This window comes from Ursus arctos, unplaced genomic scaffold (genome assembly GCF_023065955.2).
Source record: "Ursus arctos isolate Adak ecotype North America unplaced genomic scaffold, UrsArc2.0 scaffold_9, whole genome shotgun sequence".
Taxonomy (NCBI): Eukaryota; Metazoa; Chordata; class Mammalia; order Carnivora; family Ursidae; genus Ursus; species Ursus arctos.
Window position 1 is genome coordinate 19,587,556 of NW_026623111.1, and position 22,901 is coordinate 19,610,456.

Sequence of the window (22,901 nt, forward strand, 5' to 3'; positions counted from 1 at the left end):
CGGGGGCGTGGTGGCCGCGGGAGGCGCCTGCCGGTCTCCGACTGGGGTGTCATTGCAGGGCCGCCCCCATGTTGCGTTTTCCGACCTGTTTCCCGTCCTTCCGGGTGGTGGGAGAGAAGCAGCTGCCGCAGGAGATCATTTTCCTGGTCTGGTCACCCAAGCGGGATCTCATCGCTTTGGCCAACACGGCGGGCGAGGTGAGTGAGCCCGACCGGACAGCGAGCGCGTTGCACCGTAGCCCAGCCTCAGTTTCCCCTTTTGTGGACTCGCTGGACCGCCTGTGGACCCCGCCCCCTTCCTTTCCAAGCTACTGTAAACCTTAGGTGAAAGTAGAAGGGAGCGTATACGGGAAGGATCATTTATGTGCCCATGTCTCGTATTTCATGGCGAAAACATTTTTCACACAGCATAGTCGCACAGCCCTGCATTCCCCAAGTCTCTTTTACTCATTTGTTAAGTGGACTTTTTAAAAGCCCATAATGTGTCACTCATCAACTAGACATAGTAGATCCACAGACCCTGCCCTAAATTTGCTTGGGGTTTCCTAACAGAAGGAAGATGAGTTATTGTCAAACCAGAGCTGCGAATGGGCATGCAGGTAGCTGCCACAGAGGGTAGGTTAAAAAATCTAGAATCTCTTGGCCCAGTTTCCTACTACGGATTGGATCGCTACCTCCTATTAAAAATATCTTTACGTTTTGCGAAGGAGTGATGATTCCCTGGGTTCCTGACGGCGTGTACATGAGTGTTGTCACTTAGCGTTTCTAGTTCATATCACGCTAGGCTTCATCAAGTGTACCCGGGGCATCTGCCTTTCTCCTGAGAATTCTGGTTACCTGGTAACCATGTTGTGAGGAACCCTTCAGCTCTGCATCTTTCTTCCTTTGGCCTTTGGGCAGGTTTCCTGAGAGTAACCTGGCCAGGTGAGAGTCGTATTGTGTGCAGACTGGCTTGGACTCCAGGTGGTAAGGAATACTTAGCAGCCTGCCAAGCTGCATCCCTATGTTGACTGCTAATAACTTCTCACCAGGCATTGATGTCTCCTTTCTCAAGGCCCTCCTTGATGTCTTCTGGTCCCTCTTCTTTGCCACTGGGCCTTGGAACTCCTCATGCTCTAGAGAAGAGAGTGGCAGCAGCAGGAAGGAAGGGAGAGAATGGGACATCGCTGGGACTAGATGCGTAGATGTAATAGTGGGCACTTGTTTTCATTTCCTCAGTGAAGAAGAAAGAATGCTGTCTGGGAGTGAGGGTGGAGAAGAAAATACTGGAAGTTTGAGGAGAAAGGAGGAGTATGAAAAGCTGACAAGGCAGGCGGGCTAGGGAGACTTAATAAGATTGCTGGTCAGTGTTAAGAGCCACGGGAGGTTGGTGGCTTCGTAGTTTGAGGGAATCTAGTGAGCATGGCTGTGTCTCTGATCTTCCGTTCAGCTGGGTGGGTGTAGGCATCGTTGTTGTTTGCAAATGTGACGTAGCAAGAAAGATGCAAGGGGGTTAAAGTTGCATGTCAGAGGAGCGGTGGTAATGATGATCCTTGGATTCTAACATGATTAAGTATGGAAGTGGGGGCGTGTGTGAGTGAGGGACAATGAGTAGGTGGAATCAGTGGGTTGTAGGACTTGGTGAGGTTGAAGAATTGAAGTTGGGTATTAGTAGGGGATGAGCTAGAGGATAGATGCAGTGGTGGAAAGGGGGAGGTTTGAAACATCATGGCAGCACTTGTAACTGTAAGGACTAAGTCAAGGGCATGACCCTGGGAGTGACTGAGGTGAGTAGAAGACATGATCATTGGAAGAAAGGTAGTTGAGAACTGAAAAGCCAGGACATTGTAGCTCTTGAAATCAAAGCATGAGGGAGCCAGATAGGAGTCCAGATCTTCCAGGAATGAGGGGAATGGCCTAAGGGTCTTTAGGGAATTGCAGTTAAGAGGGGGAGTGGGTGTTATTGGGTAACTGCATATAATTCAGAGTTAGAGGATTTTAAGAGAAGAAAAGTCATCTGAAGTGGCATCGGGGAAATCAAGGAGGAAACCTCCTTCATCTCCTGGCGCAGCAGAATGGGGAACAAGGGATGCAGCATGGCTCTCACCTGAGACTCCTGCTGGAAAGCAGTGTCCTTGGGTGAGAAGCACATTTTGGAGAAGAGAAGGAAGATATGAGCATCTTGATGATACTTGACCATGAATTTCAGAGGGCACAGAAGAAAGGTTTTGGAAGTAAGGAATGGCAGAGATGGGCTCAGAAAAGAGCATTACGTCTAGGTAATGAAGGATTCCTTGGGAGTCCTGGCTCCCTGTAGGGGGCTGATGTACCAGGAGTGAAGAGTGCTGTGAGCTAAGAGCGGGAGAGGTGAAGCTGTGAGTGTGGGGACCTAAGACGGTGTGGGAGGGTCTGCAGGGGTGCATGCCGTCCCTTATTTCAATGGTTGTATAGAGGATGGAGTAGGGACAGCCTTATTTTTGAATCAGAAGGAGGTCTGGGGCACATCTTGACCCTGGGAATTTTCCCGTGTGGAAGTGGAAGTTTAGAATGGCCAAGGGACTTGTCCAAGATCTATGGCCAGTAAGCGACACAGGTGAAATTCCATCCCAGGGTGTCTGACTCCAAGTTTGGTGTTCTTTGACTATTACAGCTACTTTTCTAGTGCTGTTTATGTTCTTTATTTCTTTTTCTGTCATGATCTTGGACAACCTTATTTCTTTCTAAAAGATGAGTCTCTTTGTTGACATAGAAGATAGGAAAATGTGTAGAGTACAGGGTAAATTAGGTCCTGTTTCACCCATCTCTTTGAATATACCTTCAGTTCATTCAGACCTTGTCGTTTTCTAATTTCGTCTGATAGCTAAATGTTATGCTTGAGATTATTTTTAAAGATTTTATAGCGAGGATCTAGGTTTATTTCAGTTTTGGAAATGGATTTTTTATTTTTTGTGATTGTATCTGTTTTGTCTTAGGTTTTACTTCATCGACTTGCAAGTTTCCATCGAGTTTGGAGTTTTCCACCAAATGAAAATACAGGAAAGGAAGTGACCTGTCTGGCTTGGAGACCAGATGGCAAACGTAATGATAGTATTCTTTGAAAATACATTATTATTGGAGTGCCTGGGTGGCTCAGTCGGTTAAGCATCTGCCTCCGGCTCAGGTCATGATCTCAGGGTCCTGGGATCAAGCCCCACGTTGGGCTCCCTGCTCAACAGGGAGTCTGCTGCTCCCCCTCCCTCTGCAGCTCCCCCTGCTTCTGCTTGCTCTCTCTCTCTCTCTCTCTCTCAAATAAATAAATAAAATCTTTAAAAAAGAAATGTTAAAAAAAAATACAGTATTGTTACTGTTCACAAAAAAGTATTTTATAAAAAAGAATTTATTGTTCTCATTATGTTCTTATTATATACCAAATAACAATTTGGGAACTTTGATTTTTGGAAACTTTAAAGTGTTTTCGTAGAGTTGAGATTAACTTTACTATTAAGTTGCTTCTTGGCCGAGATCTCTCTCAAATGAAATTTGACTTCTTGGCAAAGGTAACGCTAAAATCAAATCTGATGGGATATATAAAATACTTAGGCTTTGCTCTTGGTGCTGTCTTGTCCTGCACTGATGGCCCACGCTCCATCTACTGTTCACTAGTCTGTTCAGTACCATTTTGTTCTTTTTCTCCCCAAAATGTACTTTGGCATTAAATGTGTAGCTCATAACTATTCTCTCGGCACAAATGCTTGCCTCACCTGAAGGACTATCAGCTCTGACCCCATTTCTTTCTCTTTCTCTTTGTGCCCTTTAAATTTGTAGCTTTTCAGCTTTGATGACTGAACTCTGTCCTTCCACCTGTTGTTTTTACAAATGACAGTCATGATTTGAGCTGCTGTACACATAGAGTCAATACAGTAAAATGCTGTCAATTACACAGCTTAAAGTTCATCTGTTATCATTGGTGCTTTAAGGAAAACGGAATCATTTTTGTAAAATGATATGTAATCCTTATTGCTTAATTTTTTTCTAGTAAAACACCCTGAAACCCTCATCTGTCTGTACTCAATTTGTTCAGCTCTCATTTTATCTTTTAGTAAAAAAAAAAAAAAGGGTATTTGTAAAATTAGAGGACTTTTATAAGTAACATTATGAGATCCTGCACTTTTCATCCCAAACCACCAGAATCTCAAAAATGAATCATGAAAGTCCATGTGTGTTGGAATGTATATAAGTAGATGAATTTTTTATCATTAAAAAAATATGCCTTGTGTTTTTGGGACAGTGAAATAAGGGTTTTTAGGTAATGATTATTTCAAGATTGCTTTAAATTGTTTTGAAGAAGAGGAGATGTGGATTGCCTCACATCCTGCACAATTGTGTGTGTTGGTATACAGTGAAATGCATAGCCCTCTACTTAGAAATTCTTAAAGTTGATGTGTTAGGAAGCGGTTCATGACTTACGTGGAAAAACTATACTAGATAATTCAGCCACAGCGAAAGGAAGAAGACTCATCAGCATTTGACAGTCTCGTTTCCCATTAAGGGTTAGGCACAAAGGGGAATACTGAGCCTTCTGAGAACCAAGCAGATGGCATCACTTCCCACCATTTAGGCACGTTCACGAGACCAGCCTGGCTTGGTGATAGGATATTATTGTCTGTCTGTTGAGACCTGTTCTGTATCTTCCGCTTGGATGCAGGGCTCTAGCCAGAGGCTTCCATGTGTAAGACGTTAAGTGCAGTACACAAGAAAGTAGTAGGTCGCTCATGAGAGTTCGAGCCTTTGAAGATAAGCTCAGATGACAGTATAACTACATGTAAAGATATCTTTCCATTTTTAAAAATATTATTTAAAGGAAAGATTTTTAGGTTAAATAATTTCTATGATTGTGATGCATTTAAAATAGTAAAACTGGACAAGAAGTGAAATAGCTGTTTCGTTTTCTGGAATGTTACAGGAATTTGTCCTGATTGTCTCTTCTTGTTTCAGTTTTGGCCTTTGCTCTTGCTGACACCAAGAAAATCGTTCTGTGTGATGTAGAGAAACCTGAAAGCTTGCACTCCTTCTCTGTGGAGGCCCCAGTGTCCTGTATGCACTGGATGGAAGTGACTGCAGAAAGCAGGTAGAGGAGTAGAAGGCGGACTCCCGCAGCCACGGCGGGACAGTCGTGCCCTTCCGGGATTGAAATAGACACTGGGGAGGATCTGAGTGTTGGGCATGGGCACATTGCATTTATCTCTGGGTTTTAAAGTCGTGCACTTCTGGGATCGAAACAGACACTGGGGAGGATCTGAGTGTTGGGCATGGGCACATTGCATTTAACTCTGGGTTTTCGGTTTATCAGGATGAAATTTTGTAATGCTTTGTTAGATTTTTTTTTTCTTCTGAAAAAAATCTGTTTTCTTTATTGAAGCAATAATGCCTGCAGGGCTAAGGTTTTTCTTTGCTTTTTTATTTTTAGTAGTTAAGATCAGTGATTTGTACTTTCTTTCTTTATTATTTATTTATTTTTAACTTAAATTTTAGGTAGTTAACAGTGCAATATTGGTTTCTGGAGTAGAATTCAGTGATTCATCACTTACATCCCGCACCCAGTGCTCATCACAAGCAGCCCCCTCGTGTCTGTCACCCATTCAGCCCATCCCCCATCCACCTCCTTCCATCAGCCCTCGCTCTGTTCTCTATCGTTAAGAGTCTTTTATGGCTTGTTTCCCTCTCTTTTTTCTTTCCCCCCCCTTCCTGTGTGTCCATGTTTTCTTCCATGTATGTGTGAGATCCTATGGTAGTGATTTGTACTTTCAAGTAATAGAAATTAAAATCACTGATTAGCAAATTGAGGTTTTTTTTTTCCTTTTTGCCACTTGTTTCTTTTGGAGCTTTGGGGTTTTTTTGGATGTTAGTAAATAGCCTGAGTACAGAAAGTACCAAGTTGAGCACTCTGGGTTTTTTGGTTTTTGTTTGGTTTGTTTAAAGATTTTATTTATTTGAGAGAGAGAGATAGGGAGCTATCTCAGGGGGAGGGGCTGAGGAAGAGGGAGAAGCAGATTCCTCTGCTGAGCAGAGAGCCCAATGTGGGGGCTCAATGCCAGGACCCTGGGATCATGACCTGAGCCAAAGGTAGACACTTAACTGACTGAGCCACCCAGGTGTCCCGGAACACTTTGTTTTGATGCTGAACGAGTTCTTTCTGTGTCTGTGGTCCTGATAGCTTCCTGGTCGCACGAAAATAACTTTGCCTTCTACTACATTCAAGTCATATACCAGGTTTGCAGTCACTGAAGGATGAGTGGGTTTAGCTAATACTGAAAATAAAAGGTGTTTTGTTTTGTTTTGTTTGAGGAAATGTGATAGTTTTCTTACCCATAGTTTTTCCTTTCTAATAAAGTTTTAAGTTAATTTCAAATTAACTAAAGGGGGAGTCTATAAAAAGTTGAATAATAAGGATCTCACCTGGTGTTTGAAATTCACTATAGATAAAACATTTATCTATATTTAATGCATCATCAGATAATCCAGAGTTGCAAAAGGTCATGTGACTTTATCAATACTGAGAGGAGCAGAGTATACCATGTCATTTCTATCCCATTCCAGGTACCTGCTAAGTCTCTCCCTAACATACTTTCTACTAATAGTTTAGAAATACAATGTGGGGATTCCAGGATCTCTCAGGACCCCTAGTTTGTGTTAAAGTGGAGGGGAAAATGCGTGCCAAGTCACCACTTTTTCACCTTTTCACTCATTTATTACCACCCTTATTTGGAGGTAGAATTGAGAAAAGAGAATAAGCAAGACTATTTCAAAATGTGTGGTGTCATCTTAGATACCTGCCGGGCTGTCAAATCCCCAAATGTATATAAGCTATAGAACCCACAGTTAAATGATATAATAACTGCAGTGTTCTCTAAAACCCATTCATCCTTGGTACTCACATATGTTTAGTATTGGTTCTTAGATGAGAGTTAAAAAATCATAAATTAAGTGTCTGCCTTCAGCTCAGGTCATGATCCTGGGGTCCTGGGATTGAGCCCTGTGTCGGGCTCCTTGCTTAGCAAGGAGTCTGCTTCTCCATTTTCCTGTACCCCTTCCCCTACTCATGCTCTTCTCTCAAATAAATAAAATCTTTAAAAAAAAATCCTAAATTCTTAGTATCTCATACTGAGTACGTAGAGAAAATTGTTTATTTATTTTTTTAAAAAACACTTTACTTATTTATTTGACAGACAGCCAGCGAGAGAGGGAACACAAGCAGGGGCAGTGAGAGAGGAAGAAGCAGGCTCCCAGTGGAGCAGGGAGCCTGATGTGGGGCTCGATCCCAGCACTCTGGGATCACGTCCTGGGCCAAAGGCAGACGCTTAACGACTAAGCGACCCAGGCGCCCCAAGAGAAAATTATTTATTAATATTTGTTCCTCTAAGTATGAAGTGGCTGGGTTTCCCCCTCCCCCAGAAGCAAAGCCCCTTGTAAATGAAGAATTTCCTATTTTTCTGTTTGTGATTGTTATGACTGTTATAATAGTAACATATGTATAGTTATATGCTTATATATAATATATAATATTAAAACAGTAATAGTGTAATAGTAAAATATGTGTGGCATCTGTTTACTTGGTAATGTGTATAACGTAAAACTGGGCAATTTTTTAAAAGTATTTTTTAATGGAAAGACAAGTAAAATCTTTGGTGTTTTTATAATACCTCTTCTTTTTCTTTTCAGTGTTCTAACATCCTTTTATAATGCTGAGGATGAATCAAATCTCCTCTTACCTAAACTACCTACCCTGCCAAAAAAGTAAGTATCAGAGTTTAATTTCATTGGAATTCATCTTGCAGATTTCTCTTTCCTTTACCTTTAACACTGTGATGATTTTCTCATGTGCTTGAAAAAATATATTTCTTTTGCTTTTTACACTAGTCTCTGTTTTTCTCTAGTTACAGCAACACCTCAAAAATTTTTAGGTAAGATATGCCTTTTTTGTTTTCAAGTAAAATAATCTTTTATTAGTTGAAAGATGTGGTTGAGAGGTAACCCCATTATTTTTACATTTTAGTGAAGAAAATTCTGATGAAATTATTAAGCTTTTGGGAGATGTCAGGTAAATCTCGCAAATATCTTAAATAACAAGTCTAATTTCTTAAAGTTGATGTTTGATATTTGAAACAGAGTTCAGAGTTTCAAGGGCAGTTCCTTTATGTGTCATGTTATTTCCCTGCTGACAAACACCGTGGAACAACACACAGACATTAGTATCTTTTATTGACTTGTTTTTATTGTACGGTCTTTGATTGTGTCAAGTTCAAAAATACTGTAATGTCCCTTTATTTATTTTAATAAGAAGTAAAGGAGGATAGATGTTACTAGAGTTTCTAATATTTAAATAAATATTCCAAGTTTTTTAAGCCTTTTAAATACATTTAGCATCAGAGCCGTGAAACAACTGATGGCACATTGTCTTAGCTGGAAAAAGGATTGTGTTGTTATTGAGAGAATATAAATACAGTGGTTGTTAAAGTACTATACCTTTATTTTACTATAAACCGATGTTTTTTTAGGCTAGAGCAAATTTCTGTTCCTTTGAGAAAAGGAAGAAGCCCCGTGTGATTGAATATTGAGTGTTGGTGAATTTGTTTGGGGTTTCAGTTTCCCCGCAGGGGAGCCTTAGTATGCAGATTATCTGAGAGCAAGAACAGTTTATGTCTTGGTTTAAGAACTCAGTCTTCTCTGTTGTCCTCAGCTTGCAGGGGAGCCTTAGTATGCAGATTATCTGAGAGCAAGAACAGTTTATGTCTTGGTTTAAGAACTCAGTCTTCTCTGTTGTCCTCAGCTTGTTACATTCCTTTTAATTAGGCTTAATATTCTTGTCCTCGGAGGAAGCTCTGGATTTATTGAGCTTTATGCGTATGGAATGTTCAAAATTGCTCGAGTCACGGGGGTAAGTTTTCCTTTAAAATTTTCAACATCATTTCTCTTAGAATATACCACCTAGAATATACCAGCTAACTTACAAAACAAAACAGTAGGTTTTTTTTTTCTCAGTTATTCATTTTTAAATTTAGGATAATTTTCTTACGAAGATGAAATAGTGGTGGTATGGTCTCTAGGAAGATCAGGTACTATTAGTGGAGTTAGTCACGTTTTTCTTAACAAAAGATTGATATGATGCACTTGATTATGATTCAGTATCTTTTTTTTTTTTTTAAAGATTTTATTTATGTATTTGACAGAGAGAGAGACAGCCAGCGAGAGAGGGAACACAAGCAGGGGGAGTGGGAGAGGAAGAAGCAGGCTCATAGCGGAGGAGCCTGATGTGGGGCTCGATCCCAGAACGCCGGGATCACGCCCTGAGCCGAAGGCAGACGCTTAACGACTGCGCCACCCAGGCGCCCCTGATTCAGTGTTTTTCTAGCCTGTAGTCAGAGCGAGAGCTACAGTTCATGACTGGATTGTGACAGACGTCATGAGAAGGGATCTGCTTAGTACCAGATCTGTCGTGGTTGCTGTCTCGGTCTTCGCCACAGCTTTTCCGTCCTGTTCTTGCCATTCCTGAGGGGGAGAGAATATATTGTAGGCTCTCCAGCACTTGATTTGGGACCCCTGATGGAGGGGTGTGTGTCCATGAGGGGTGTGGGCTGGGGGGATACACACCTTCTCTCTCCTGCACACACTTGGAAGGGGTCAGACGTGTGTGTTTCTGCTTTAGAGGGTGCTGTGAGTTTCTGTTGCCTGTGTTGTAAGCAGATGCAGACTAGCAATAATACGAAATGGACCAGGGCATTTGACTCTTTCGCAGATTGTTGGTACTTGTCTTGCACTGTGTTTATCCAGTGATTTGAAATCATTATCAGTGGTCACAGAGGTTTCTGCGGGCGGTGCTTCGGAGGTCTCCTATTTCCAGGTAAGTGTGAAAACCTGGTAGCAGCAGACAGTTAATACATTTTTTAAGGTTTTATAAGTTTTTATTATCCTTATCTTTGGATTCTAATGGTTATTAAAACAAAGGGAAAAAAACCCAACTTGGAGCTTCTAAATCTCATATATAAAATCGTAATTACCCTATTGAACACTTTTTTATTCCCAAGGCCCAGTAGAGTTTTCATAAAAACAGTGTTTTGATAGTTTATTAATGACCGGCCATGTTAATTTGTTGCTATACCAGTTTATCTTTGTACCAAGTATGGTTTTGGTTTTTTTTTAAGATTTATTTATTTATTTGAGAGAGAGCGTGTGAGCAGGGGGTGGGAGAGAGGGTGAGGGAGTGAGAATCCCAAGCAGATTCTGTGCTGAGTGCAGAGCCTGTCACGTGACCATCTCACCACCAATGAGATCATGACCCGAGCCGAAACCGAGTGTCAGACACCTAACTGACTGAGCCACCCAGGCACCCCTTCTATCAAGTGTGTTCTTAGGACTCTGATCCTAATAATAATAACAGTTAGTATTTATCAGTTGTTTAATATGTGCCAAGTACTGAGTGATTCAGTATAATTCATTTGAATCCTCACAGCAACCTAATAGGTAGGTCCTTTTAGATCAGTAGAAACTGCAGAACTTGCTTGGTGTCACTCATGGGAGTGATGCTGGCAGTGTGGCTCAAGGTCAGTGCCCTTAACCAACACATTGCCTCTGGGGTAAGATGATCACTTAATGTTGGGAAAAACCTTTTGTGCTGTATGCTGTTTATATTGTAGATTGTGGAAACCACGTGGGCTCCTACGGAGTATTTAGATTGTAGTCTTGCCTTTAAGAAAGTCTTCCCTAGATGATTTTTTTTTTTTTAAGATTTTGTTTTTAAGTAATCTCTACACCCAGCATAGGGCTCAAACTCACAATCCCAACATCAAGAGTTGCACGCCACCAACCGAGCCAGCCAGGCGCCACGTCCCTAGATTTTCATGCCGAATAACCCAGCCACTTAGCTTAAGGATGTACGAATTCTCAAACAGAAGAACAGAAAGATGTGGGATGCACTGTGTCTGATGTTCTCCAGTGTTCATTGTTGTATTCAGAGCATCAGGGAACTCTGACTTCCTGATTCCCCAGAATAGTTAATCACATTTGCTCTTCATCTTAAGGTTGTATGAAAATATGATTTCTAGGATTGCCTTTGGCACTGTAAAAAAATGGTTCACTATTTCTTTGAAGTTTGTAATGGATATTTTTTTAAATAACAGCTTTATTTAGATACACCTCTTAAGGCATTGTAATGGATATTTAGCTTGTGTTTATCAGTAGCCTATACTTCTTTAAAAACTTTTTATGTGTATTTGTAATCATTTTTTAAATCTCATAATAGTGTTACAAAATAGATTATTATATTTATCTAGTATGGAGATGGCATTGCTAACCTAGAGAGGGGTGATCTGTGCACAGGTAAACATGGCAGATTAGAAAATCCTAAAGTTCTGTTCGTTCGTCTCCAAAGTATTAGGTGCAAAGGTAGCAGAATTCAGACATAGTCTTTCTGATACATACTTAGACCTTGACTCTTCTAAATTTAGGATTTCTTTTTTTTTTTTTGAACTGGGACTGGTTTATCTTTAAAAGAAGTGTGTATGATTGTAACTCGCTTTATTTTGATTTTACAGCTTGAAACCAATCTGTTGTACTCTTTCTTACCTGAAGTAACTCGGATGGCTAGAAAGTTTACTCACATTTCAGCACTTTTACAGGTATTTATTTGTAGCTTGTTTTGTATGAATATTTACTCAAGTTTCTAACGGTCTGTAAATAAAACACTTGCAAATTTTTATTCTGTAAAGCTACTATCTGTGGTGTAGTGTCTGTTCTGACAATCTTAACAAAGTCCGTTAACAAGAAAAAGGAATTTAATTGAAAATCTATTCCCACCAAAAAAGAAAAAAGTAGTTTAAGTCTTTTAAAAATACTCCCCTAAGTGAAATAACATTTTGGAATTTTAGAAGTCTTACTGCAAATCAGGCATTATGGAAAACAGCCACTATATCAGTTCCCTCTTACGCATAAAAACCCACCCTAAATTAGCCATGATTCTGTGGGTCAGTGTCTTAGTCAGTCCACAGTTTGGGCTGGGCTCAGCTAGAAGGTTCTGTTGATCCAGGCCGGGTTCAGCTCATCTCAGCTGGGCCTGGTCATGCATCAGTGGCCAGCTGGCTGGTCTGAGTGTCTCTTAGCCGTGGTGGCTGCACACGTGCCATCTCCCAGCAGGCCAGCCCAGGCTCGTTTGTGAAGTGACGGCCACAGCAGGGGTGTCAAATGCAAGGGGGAACGTGCAAAGCCTTTGGAGGCTTTGGACTCAGTGTCCCTTCTGCTGTGTGTCGCTCACAGCAAGACGCAAGGCCAGCCCAGCTTCAGGGACTGGGGAGACGGAGTCTGCGTCTGGGTAGAGGAGCTACAAAGAGCAGTGGCTTTTCTTTTTCAGTCTGCCACAGTCCCTGGCTTACTTGATGTCAAAGATTTCTAGAGATCGGTGTCTTTTTAAGGATTCTGTTTGAAAATTGAATAGCTGACTCAACCAGCATTTTGACAGTTAGTGTACATGAAACATACATATATAAAGCCAGAGGATGTCTGTTTTACCAGATAAAAACTTAATTTCAGAATGTTTGATAGTTAAGTGGTTATCAAGCATTAGCTGTGGTCTTCTCTTTTCACAGGCTGAGTTAAAAATGATTGAAAGTAAATTCTGGATTTCTTTGAGATAGGTGGCAGGAAGAAGCATATATTACTCTGCACATTGATTTATGTAGTTTTTTTTTTTTTAACTATTCTGATATTTTTTTCCTTCTCATTAATAGTATATAAATCTGTCACTAACGTGTATGTGTGAAGCATGGGAAGAAATACTGATGCAGATGGATTCTCGTCTCACCAAGTTTGTGCAGGTAAGGTTTGTGAAGTTTCCCCTGGAAGGAGTGAAGGCGGGCGCGCTGTCCTCATTGACATCATGAGCTACCTGGTGGATACTGCTCGGGTGTGATGGCTCCATCTGACCTCACACTGCTTCCCCAGAGAGGACGGGCCCTCCTCGAATTGGGACAACGTAGGCGGGGCTAGGCCTGAAGCGGAGCAGGTGCGGCAGGTGGAGAGTCAGGACGGGTGTCGGAAGAGCTGACTGGCTACTTTCCGTGAACTGATAGATAATCAATTTGAATAAGGATTTGAAGAAAGGGAGTCCTGCTCCTATAGTTTTAATTTTGAATTATACATACGGTTATAATTTTAAAAATACATATCATGATGTTATTCATTTTATCTAGGAGAAGAGCACAACCACTTCTGTGCAAGATGAATTCATGCACTTGCTGTTGTGGGGGAAAGCAAGGTAGTAAACTCGTATTAGGTGCTCTTGCTTTTTCTTCTTTTACAGTAGTTTTTTATTTTGAAAATAATTCATGTTTGTTGTAAAAAAAAATAGAAAATTCTGGTACATAAGAATAAAAATACTGTCTTTTTCTAGATTTTTCTGTGCAGTTTTTGTAAATGTAATCATTTTCTGTGTTTGTTAGATATATATATATCTAAATGTGTAGAAAAATTTCTAATTTTTTTATGGTCCCATCGGTCTTTTTCTTTATGGTATCTGCCTTAGTGTTATTCTTAAAAAGTCCTTTCCCATCTTAAGAGTATTCAGAGATGGATCTATATTTTCTTCTAGAGTTTTTTTATAGTTTATGTTTTATTCCATCTACATGTCCCAGATGTGATTTATTTGGTTATATGCTGTGGAAGATGAACTTTTTATCTGAAGGGTTAGATAATTGCCCAGCATAATTTTTTGTGTTACGCTTTCTCCTTACGGATTTGAAATGCCATTTTAGTATTCATTACATCTTAAATAGACTTCAGGCTGTTTCTGGACTTGATTGTTTCCTGTTTTCTGTCTGTGTTCCTTTGTGAGTACAACAAAGTCTTACTTCTTGTTGGACAGTTTCTTTTTGTTTATTTTGTTTAAAAATGCTGCTTTTACTTTTAAAATTTAAAAGTCTTAAGTAATGCATTCACACTTTGAATAGAGAAGACTAAAAATACTTTCTTTTTCATTGTAGTGCCGAACTGCAGACCCTCTTAATGAACCAGTTAACAGTAAAGGTGCAGTTAAAATATATTTGTCTTTAAATGGCTGTGTGCACATGCTTGAGTTTTTGGAGCAGCATGCAACATCTTACTTATATGCTAAATATATTTTTTCCTCTTACTTAGGGCTTAAAGAAGCTTGGCCAGTCCATAGAGTCATCATATTCCAGTATACAAAAATTGGTTATAAGTCACTTACAGAGGTACGAAGGTGATGTCGAATTTTTGGTATTGTGTCTACATGTACTTGGTGTCGGTGTTCTTCATCAACTGGCATTCTCTTTTTGAGCCTTTTCTAGCTAAAATTGTTGCATTGGCACTTGAGGGGAATCTTGGAGGGGCCAAGGTGTAAAGAGTCAATAATGGTAAATCTTGAAATAATTTTCAGACATTTTTTCACTGGGCTAAGCTCTCTGTCTGGGCTTTTTTTCTCAGCCAGACAACCAGGAAGTATATTTTGAAAAGGCATATAACACCCCCCCTTTTTTAAAGATTTTATTTATTAATTTGTCAGAGAAAGAGTGCACACAAGCAGGGGGGTGGCAGGCAGAGGGAGAAGCAGGCTCCCTGCTGAGCAAGGAGCCCGATGTGGGACTTGATCTCAGGACACTGGGATCATGACCTGAACCAAAGGCAGACACTTAACCAACTGAGCCACCCAGGCGTCCCCATATACCCTTTTTTGAGCAGGGAAATTATGTTTATCATTTTACAGTTTACAAAGCATGTTATGTATTTTTGCATTGAACACTTCGGCAAGGTGTTGATTATGAGTATCCTCCTTTTACACAAGAAGAAACTGAAATCCAAACTGTCCTGAAGTTACAAAGTGTCACAGGCAGACTCTCTCCAGTCTTCAGGTCTCATGCTGTTTCTAGCCACAGCTCCCTCAGTGAAGCAGTTTGTATGTAGCTGCTCGGTGTAGGACTTAAATTTTGATAAATCCCTTTATGCTGAGTTCCCTAGCCCTTACCACATCACCTCAGCCTTGGATCACTGCAGTGCCCTTTGGCCTGATTTCCAGTCCACAGATATACATTTGTGCCCCTCAGGTGTATTCCTCACAGCAGATCTGACCGTGTTACTCTTACTTAAAAACTTCCAGTGCCTTCTTGTTGCCCTCAGGACCAAAACTTTTGCATGGCCTTTAACACACCTGCCTCTCTGCTTCATGTGTACTGGTGGCCTTACCAGACTTGACATTTTTTTCTTCCTACCCAGGGCTTTTGTGTATCCATCTTGCCTTCTGGACCACTCCCACCCTGCTCTTCACCTGAATCCCTTAGCTGAAATCGCACTTGTTCTGAGAGGCCTTCCCTAAGTCCCCAGATTAGGTCAGGTTATTCCATTACACCTGCACTCGTGTGCATTTCCTTCCGGCCATTTATGATAGTTGGAGTGATACACTGTCTGATTGTGGTTATGAGTGTCCTCCCCTCATGAGACTGTCAATGCTGTAAGGATTCTTCGGTTTTTTTCACTATTACGTCCCCAGTATGTAGCATAGTGCTGACTTAGAGCTTAATACATGTTTGTTGAATGTTAAATGCATAGCTTTTGGGTGAATAAGATGACCATATGACTGTCTTCAAAGTGCCAGGGCTATAACTGTAGGACATAATGTGATCTTGTAAGATTGAATCTTGGGGTCATGTATTCATCTCCGTCGTCAGGATGGCCAAATGGTTCTGTTACAGTTTTTAGAGAAAATTTTGAGAAATGATCATTTCTTACAGAAAGAAAATGAAAGTTACTTTCAGTTTTTATTTCTGGAAATTTGGAAATGTTTAGGCGAGGTAACTGTCTGCCACCTTGATAATGGCAATGATAATAACTTATTTCTGCTTTGGATAGTGGCTCCGAGTCTTTATTATATCATTTGAGTGAACTGAAAGGAATGGCTTCATGGAAGCAGAAATATGAACCTCTTGGACTAGATGCCACAGGAATTGAAGGTAGGAATTTAATTTTTCAATAGAATATATTAAACACACTTTACTTACTGGAAAAATGATATTTATTTATTTCTCTTTAGATGCTATTACCGCTGTGGGCTCTTTCATACTCAAAGCAAATGAACTTCTTCAGTAAGTATTGGGGGTACCTGGAATCATTGACCTGAGCATATTTTATTCTTATAAGCAAGAACCCAGCAAATTGTCACGATTTTCTTAAAATGGGTTTTTTAAGTTTTTATCAAAGTCATTACCTTTACATGATTAAAACAAGGCAATAACACAGCCATTTCATCAGTTAAAGCGGTTTTTTACTCTCCCATGCATCCTCACTCCAGTCCCCTCTCCAGGGGGAGTCCTTTTAACTCCTGTAACTGTTTCTGTTTTTAGTTCTGCAGGTAACCTCCATACTTCTAAGTTGTATAACTGTACCGCATTTCTTTTATGTAACCAGTTTTAGAAATTCTTCTTCTTTGTTTGTTTTTCCTAGACTTTTTCTTTTTTCTTGCATTGTCTGCCTTTGTCACATCCTTTGATTCTTCCCCTGTCTCCCAGGGCAGTATCGCACCCTGGGACCCCCTCCATCCCTGACATCTCCCCCTCTGACCTTCCCTCCCCGGCACCGATCTGGACGTGCCGCTCCAGCTCCCCTGACAGCCATCACGCAGGCACTTTGGTGCTTTCACAGGTTAGGCCCACACTTCAGGATCTCCTTTGTTTCTTGCTTCCTTTAATCTCTTTGTTGGAAAACGTCCTCCAGTAACTTACTCAGAAAGTAGCTATGAAATGATAAGCTCTGTGTCTTTTCTCCTACCTTCACACTTGATTCATGGTGTCCAATGGCTGTAGGACGATGAAGGGGAAATCATTTTCTCAGAGAACTTTGAAAGTATTGCTTCATTGTCTGCTGGCCTTTTGTGCCTGATGGAAGGTCTGGTGCTTCTGATTCTCATCCCTCTATAGGGGTTTTTTTGTTGCTCATCTCTCAAAGCTTCATTCTTTATCCTTGATACGTTGAAATGTCATGGTAGTGTTTATTTTAAATGTGGGTCTTTTCATTGTGCTGATAATAAGAAAATACCATTTGAACCTGAATTCCGTTGTGTTATTATTTTGGTAGTCTCCTTTTCTCTTTCTCCTTTTTTAAAAAAATTAGATTTTTATTCTAGAAACTTGGTTGATCAGATGTTAGGCCATGAACTGATCTGTGTCTTCTGTTTTTCCTCACATATTTCTCATATCTATGTCTTTTCTGTTTCCCGAGGAATTTTCTTGACTTCATTACCCAACATTGTGATTCATCGTAGACATTTATTGAGTACTTATAACTATATTTTAAACATTATTCTAGATGCTAAGGACATAGTAGTGAACAAAACTAAAAATTTTTATGGATCTTGTATTCTAATGTGAGAGACAATAAAGAAATGAATGATTAAAATATATAGCAAGGCAGATAATGTAAGTAGTGGAGAGAAAAACCAAGCAGGGGAGGGGGCCCTAAGGGATGCGATTTTATATAGGGCAGGCCTCACTGAGGTGATGATGTTGGGAGGAGTGAGTCATTGACATTTGGTAAAAGAGACAGCAATTCTGAATGTGCTGAGTTTGGAGCTTGCCTTGGGAGCCACTGTAGCTAAAGTGAGTTGAGCAGAGTGTGAGAGAGAGAGGATGAGTTGAGAGAGCTCATGGAGGGTAGGCCACGTTGTGTAGAGCCTGTTGGCAGTTGGAAGGACTTCGGCTTGTACTCTGGATATAAGAAGCAATTAGGGTCATGGAGTGACAGGATATGACTAAGGTTTTTAAAAGATCCTCTTGTTTTTGCTTAGTTTTGAGAATAAATTAAAAGAGGGCAAGGACAGAAGCCAGGAGAGAAATGGTTACAATTCAGAGAGGTCAGAATCCGGGTATATTTTCAAAGTAGAAATAACAGGATTTGCTAAATGATTGTGTGTGGATGGTAAAATACAGGAGTCATGGGTAATTATGAGTTTAGGTTCTGAGCCCTTGGAAGAGTAGGATTGACATTTACTGAAATGAGGAAGACTTGGGAGGGAATATATAAAATATATATGTGTATTTTATGTTCCTCAATGTGGGTTTATCTGGTATTTTTATGATTAGATTCAGGTTATACCTCCCTGGCCAGAATACTACATAACTGGTGGACTGTCCTTCTCAAGGTGTCACATCTGGAGGCAAGTGATGTCTGTCTGCCCCTCCTGCATGATGTTAATTTTGATGACCTGCTCAGTGTGTCAGCCATATTAAATTTGAAATGTCTGTTAGATATCCTCATGGAACTGTCCAAGACACTGTTGATCATATGAAACTAATATTCAAGGGAGGGGTCCAGGATGGAGATCTCAGTTTGGGAGCCATCAACACGTTGGTGTTATTTCAAGCCATGAGGCTGGATGAGGTAGTGAGTGTGCTTAGAGAAGAGGACAGATCTGAAGACTGAGTGATGGGCATTCCAACATTTAGAAATGGGGTTGATGGGGAGCTAGCAAAGGAAACTAGAGAGGCAGAAAGCCCAGGAGAGTGGGTGTCCTGTAGGCTGAGCAATGGAAGCATTGTAAGAAAGAATGAGGTATCGGTTGTCAGATGCTGCTAAGTCAAGTAGGACAAAGACCAAGAATAGAACAGATAATCAGAGCATTACTAGAATCGATTATTGGTGACCTCAATCGGAGCCATGTCATGGAGTCATGGGAGCTGTTGGGATGCAGAATGAGAGCAGATGCAAAGAAAACAGCAAATGTCATCTCTTGAGGAGTTTTGTTGTGAAGGAAATGACTAATGGTTGCAAACAGTTGTTGGGTTTTTCTGTCTTAATGACGGGAGAAGTTTGAGCATATTTATATGGGATGGGGTGTTCTCCTGGAAGGGGAACAATTCGTGGTGGCCGAGAAAGGAGAGGATTGCTGGAGTAAGAGTGTGGGAGGGGATGGCCACGCGGTGCACTGAGGAATGGGCTGGAAAGATGGTGTATCCATAATTACAGGAGAGGAGGCTGTGGAGAGGGTCCAGGTGCTGGTATCTGAGCACATGGGGGCTTGGAGAGGCTCACTTCCAGCTGTTCTTACTGAGCTGGGCAACGTTCTGTCAGTAGCTGGAGGGAAGAGTGGGGACGTGGTTTAAGAAGAAAGGAGAAGCTGTGAGCCAGTTGTCTAGGGCAGTGGGAGGAAGAACAGGAGGGTGAGACAGGCGGATGCGGCTGGTGCCGAGGGCCACGTGGGGAGCCCTTGTGAGAGTGTAGAAGTGACCCCGGTCAGCGTGGCTGCTGGCTTTTCTCCAGCCGGGGTCCGCCGAGTGTGCCGGGGCACAGAACAGGCGAGCACTTAGATCTGCTAGGCGTGGTGACCGAAGTGGAGCCGAAGTGGGGCCAGGGAATTAAAGCAAGGCATGATTCAAATGAACCTTGAATTTGAGCTGCTTTGGGAGGGAAGTGGCGACACAGCATGAGTGAGAGACAGGGAGGAGAGCTGGGAACCAGAAGGCAGTAGTCTTGGGGAGACGAGAGCTGGGGTGCTGGAGAGAGGTCCCGGGGAAGATGGGTGGTTGTTGGTGAGTGGCATGCTTGACGTTGAGAGTCAGAGGGTTCGAGCTGGCAGGGACGGGGTCTAGGGTGTCAGCTTTGAAATCAGTAGTCAAGGTGAGGTGGAGGACATGACCGTTACCTGAACCGTTGCATTGAATTCTTTATCATGGCAGTCCTAGGCTTTCAATTTCCAAAAGTGTTTTCGTATTTCTTTAATCATTTTTCAAAGCTGTGCTCTTGCTTTGTAGATGACATCTTCTCAAATCTCTGAGGACATTAATTAGATATTTTTAAAAGCCTGCCGTTCCCTGAATGATCTCCACTTCCTGGGTCACTTTTCTGTTTGTCTTGGTCTCTGTGCAAGCTTTCCTCAGATACCTGATGCCCCAGTGTTTACTCATGTTTATTCATGAGGCGATTTGAAGTTGCTTGGAATGTGTGCAGACAGGGGCAGCAGAAAGCCGCCTTTGGCGCCGGGGCATACAGAGCCTTGCTGGGGGCTGCCAGCACCGAGCTGCCTTGGCTCTTCCCAGTGTATGTGGTTTCTTGGAAGAACCCTGTCCATTTGTTCTTGTTTGGGAGATAGACCCGTAGGCGTTCGTGTTTTGGGGGAAAGAACATATTGACTGCTCTGTATTTCAGTTTGGCCTCCTGTGTCCAGCCCCACATGTCATCCTGAGGGCTGCTGTCTAGCCTGACATTTCCAAGATTCGAGTGTCCCTGGGATTCCACAAGCCGGAAGTCTCCTTGGTGGCTGTCCTCTCCATGTCCTGTGTGGGGCCACCTCTGTTGAGCTTCATCAGCCACGTGTTCTTTCTGACATTTCTGAAGTTAATTTCTTTTCTACCGTCCTTTTTGTTTCTGTGAGTTTATAACACAACCCTCCCCACTGCTCCATTATCATTTTAATGGGGTTTTAGAAAGTAGAAGTTGGAGACACTTGTGTTCAGAAGACAAAATGAGAGGAGAGATGGCATTGCTTTTCCCGTATGTTGAATTATTTTTTGGTTCACCGTATTTGCAGAGAGTAAATGTAAAATATTAAGCTTTTCGTGATCACTTTTCAATATGAACAAAAGGTTGTTTATTTAACTTCTCTGTTGAGGTAAGTTGAATATAGCATTATTATTTTAGGCTATAGATGAAGAAATGGAGGCAGTGAGAATTTTGATGTTCGCGTGTAACAGAGCAGGGATTGCCTGCCGGCTGGGCGGGGAGTCGGAGTCTTGATTGGGAAAGACAGAAAGGAGCTTTTCTTCCCTTTTTTCATTTTTGCCACAAGAGAGTGTTGATTATATTTCTTGGTAACATCAGAAATGTCGCAGTCTTTTTAGGTCAAGTGTTTTACTCTAGAGAACTAGGTTAATGTTACTGACCCACCTCTCCAGCAGTATAAAACTTCTTGCTTGGAAGGGGCTTTGAGGTTCAGGAAAGAAAAGTGCAGGTGTTACTTCTTAGAGTAATTACCTTGCTAGATGTGAGCCTAAAGAGATTTTTAAAAATTGATACCCCTGTCCATGTTTAGAGGCAATTTCATCAAAATGAACATGAGATCCACTTATAATACTTAAACTTGGGGGGTCCATTTCTGTAAAGCTCAAGGAAATTCAGTTTTTGAGATCAGTTACAATAAGCATCAAAAATCAACTTCCAAAAATAATGTCCCCTGATATCAGGGTAGTGACATAGTACAAATTTATAATCATGGTTTTCTGTTGGCGTTGATGTTTTTTCTTCTTACTGACCAGTGAGTATTTTTTTTTAACTGAGAATAATGCTGAAAACGGTTTTTTCCCCTGACTTATTTGCAAAGTTGGAAAAGGATTTCATACTTTACTGAGTGCTGGGGAAGGCTATTACACAGTTTGTGGCAAGGCTGTTATAACCAGTTAGAATCTGAGTCATTTGCTTTATTTTTGAAAAGAACCAGGATTTGCTCTTCTGAAGCTTTATTTTTAGGTATGTGTTTGATTTGTGAAATCAAAGGTTTAAATGTCCTCCAGATAGGATAAAAGAGAATGGTAAGGATTATTATATCCCACAACAATTGAACGATGATACATGAACCACACATCATAATTTTATTTCTGATTTCTTTTATTTTTATCTTTTCAGAGTTATAGATAGTAGTATGAAAAACTTTAAAGCGTTTTTTCGCTGGCTTTATGTGGGTAAGTTAATTGAATGAAGCATTCTTGTTACCTTAACACTTCTATAAAAATTGTGGGAGTATCAATTTGGAATATTTCAGTTACTCTGGTAAAATTTCAAGCAACCGTAGGAGTAGAGAATGACCCCTCCTGTGCCCTTCATGGGTGCCCTCAGTTTCACCACATGGCCCACCTTCCTCCTCCTGTACCACAGCCCCAGCTCCCCCCACACGTCACTTGTAGCACCGATTGTCCCTGGCACTCACTGATGGTTAACATTTTTTTTTTAACCTTGTAATGTCTCCTTAGGTTAAAATAACATTTTTGAATCTCTGCTATGTATTAGGCACTGGTAGGTGTTAGGTTTTTTAAAACGAGAGGGGAAAAAAACTAGCAAAGATCTGGCCTCTGCTCTTGAGTAACTTATTTTCCGTTCTGTTTCTTGATCTTCTGTTTCTAGATGTATGCCGTCCGTTAGGGTAGCCAGTAGCCACCTTGGCTCTTTAAATTAGTTGAAATTATGTAAATTATAGGTTCAGGTCTTTAGTCATGCTGTACACATTTGAAGTACTCCGTATCCACACACTGTCATGCCTGCCACGTTGAACAGCACCGAACAAGAAGTTTCTAGTGTCTTTTCCATCAGACACCAGTGCCCCAGCTAACTAGATCGCAGACCGCTCGTCGCCTTTCTTTGTGTCTCCACAGCCTCTGTTTCATTTGTAGGTGGTTAACCAGGATTTATTGGCTTGATAGTGTTTTAATGCTTACTCTACAGCGGGTGCATATTTTGTGTAGGCCCATTTGTACTATTTTTGTGACCCACCCCCTTAATATCTTTGAAGTAATCCAGCATACATTCCCTTCCAACACAGGCAATATTTAGTTATAAGTGGGATTTATCCCACATCTCTTAAAATTCTAAAGAGTAAATAGAAGTTAAATTATCTGTAATGTGCTCACATCTTTTAAACAAATGCCCACATCTTCAATTCTGCTATCTTACAAATAGACTTTGTATTTGTCAGCCTAATGTAATTGCTTGTGATAAAAAAAAGAATGGGATCCACAGATGTTGGCATTTAAAATTCTTTGTTTTTTCCGTAAAACCGTACCAGTGCTAGCCAGAATGGGGAGCCAGAGTGTTTATCAGGCCAGCCTGTTTAATATCAGAGACGCTGATTAGAATAAATTACAATATTAAAACTGAATGAGATCTTCGAAATAATTTTCTTTTACA

General features: G+C 41.0%; 1 protein-coding gene across 3 annotated transcripts in view; it reads left to right on the forward strand.

The window, feature by feature from the left end:
- ANAPC4 (anaphase promoting complex subunit 4) overlaps positions 1–22,901 on the forward strand; it is a 40,986-nt gene that overhangs the window by 4,430 nt on the left and 13,655 nt on the right. For all 3 annotated transcript variants that reach the window (XM_044389749.3, XM_057309580.1, XM_026514539.4), the window contains exons 2-17: positions 59–197; positions 2,951–3,056; positions 4,953–5,085; positions 7,677–7,751; positions 7,892–7,918; positions 8,011–8,055; positions 8,808–8,892; positions 9,751–9,855; positions 11,546–11,629; positions 12,734–12,820; positions 13,196–13,260; positions 13,985–14,027; positions 14,139–14,215; positions 15,867–15,967; positions 16,048–16,099; positions 21,627–21,682. In XM_044389749.3, coding sequence (XP_044245684.1) covers positions 59–197; positions 2,951–3,056; positions 4,953–5,085; positions 7,677–7,751; positions 7,892–7,918; positions 8,011–8,055; positions 8,808–8,892; positions 9,751–9,855; positions 11,546–11,629; positions 12,734–12,820; positions 13,196–13,260; positions 13,985–14,027; positions 14,139–14,215; positions 15,867–15,967; positions 16,048–16,099; positions 21,627–21,682 — 1,280 coding nt within the window. The remainder of the gene's footprint in view (positions 1–58; positions 198–2,950; positions 3,057–4,952; positions 5,086–7,676; positions 7,752–7,891; positions 7,919–8,010; positions 8,056–8,807; positions 8,893–9,750; positions 9,856–11,545; positions 11,630–12,733; positions 12,821–13,195; positions 13,261–13,984; positions 14,028–14,138; positions 14,216–15,866; positions 15,968–16,047; positions 16,100–21,626; positions 21,683–22,901) is intronic.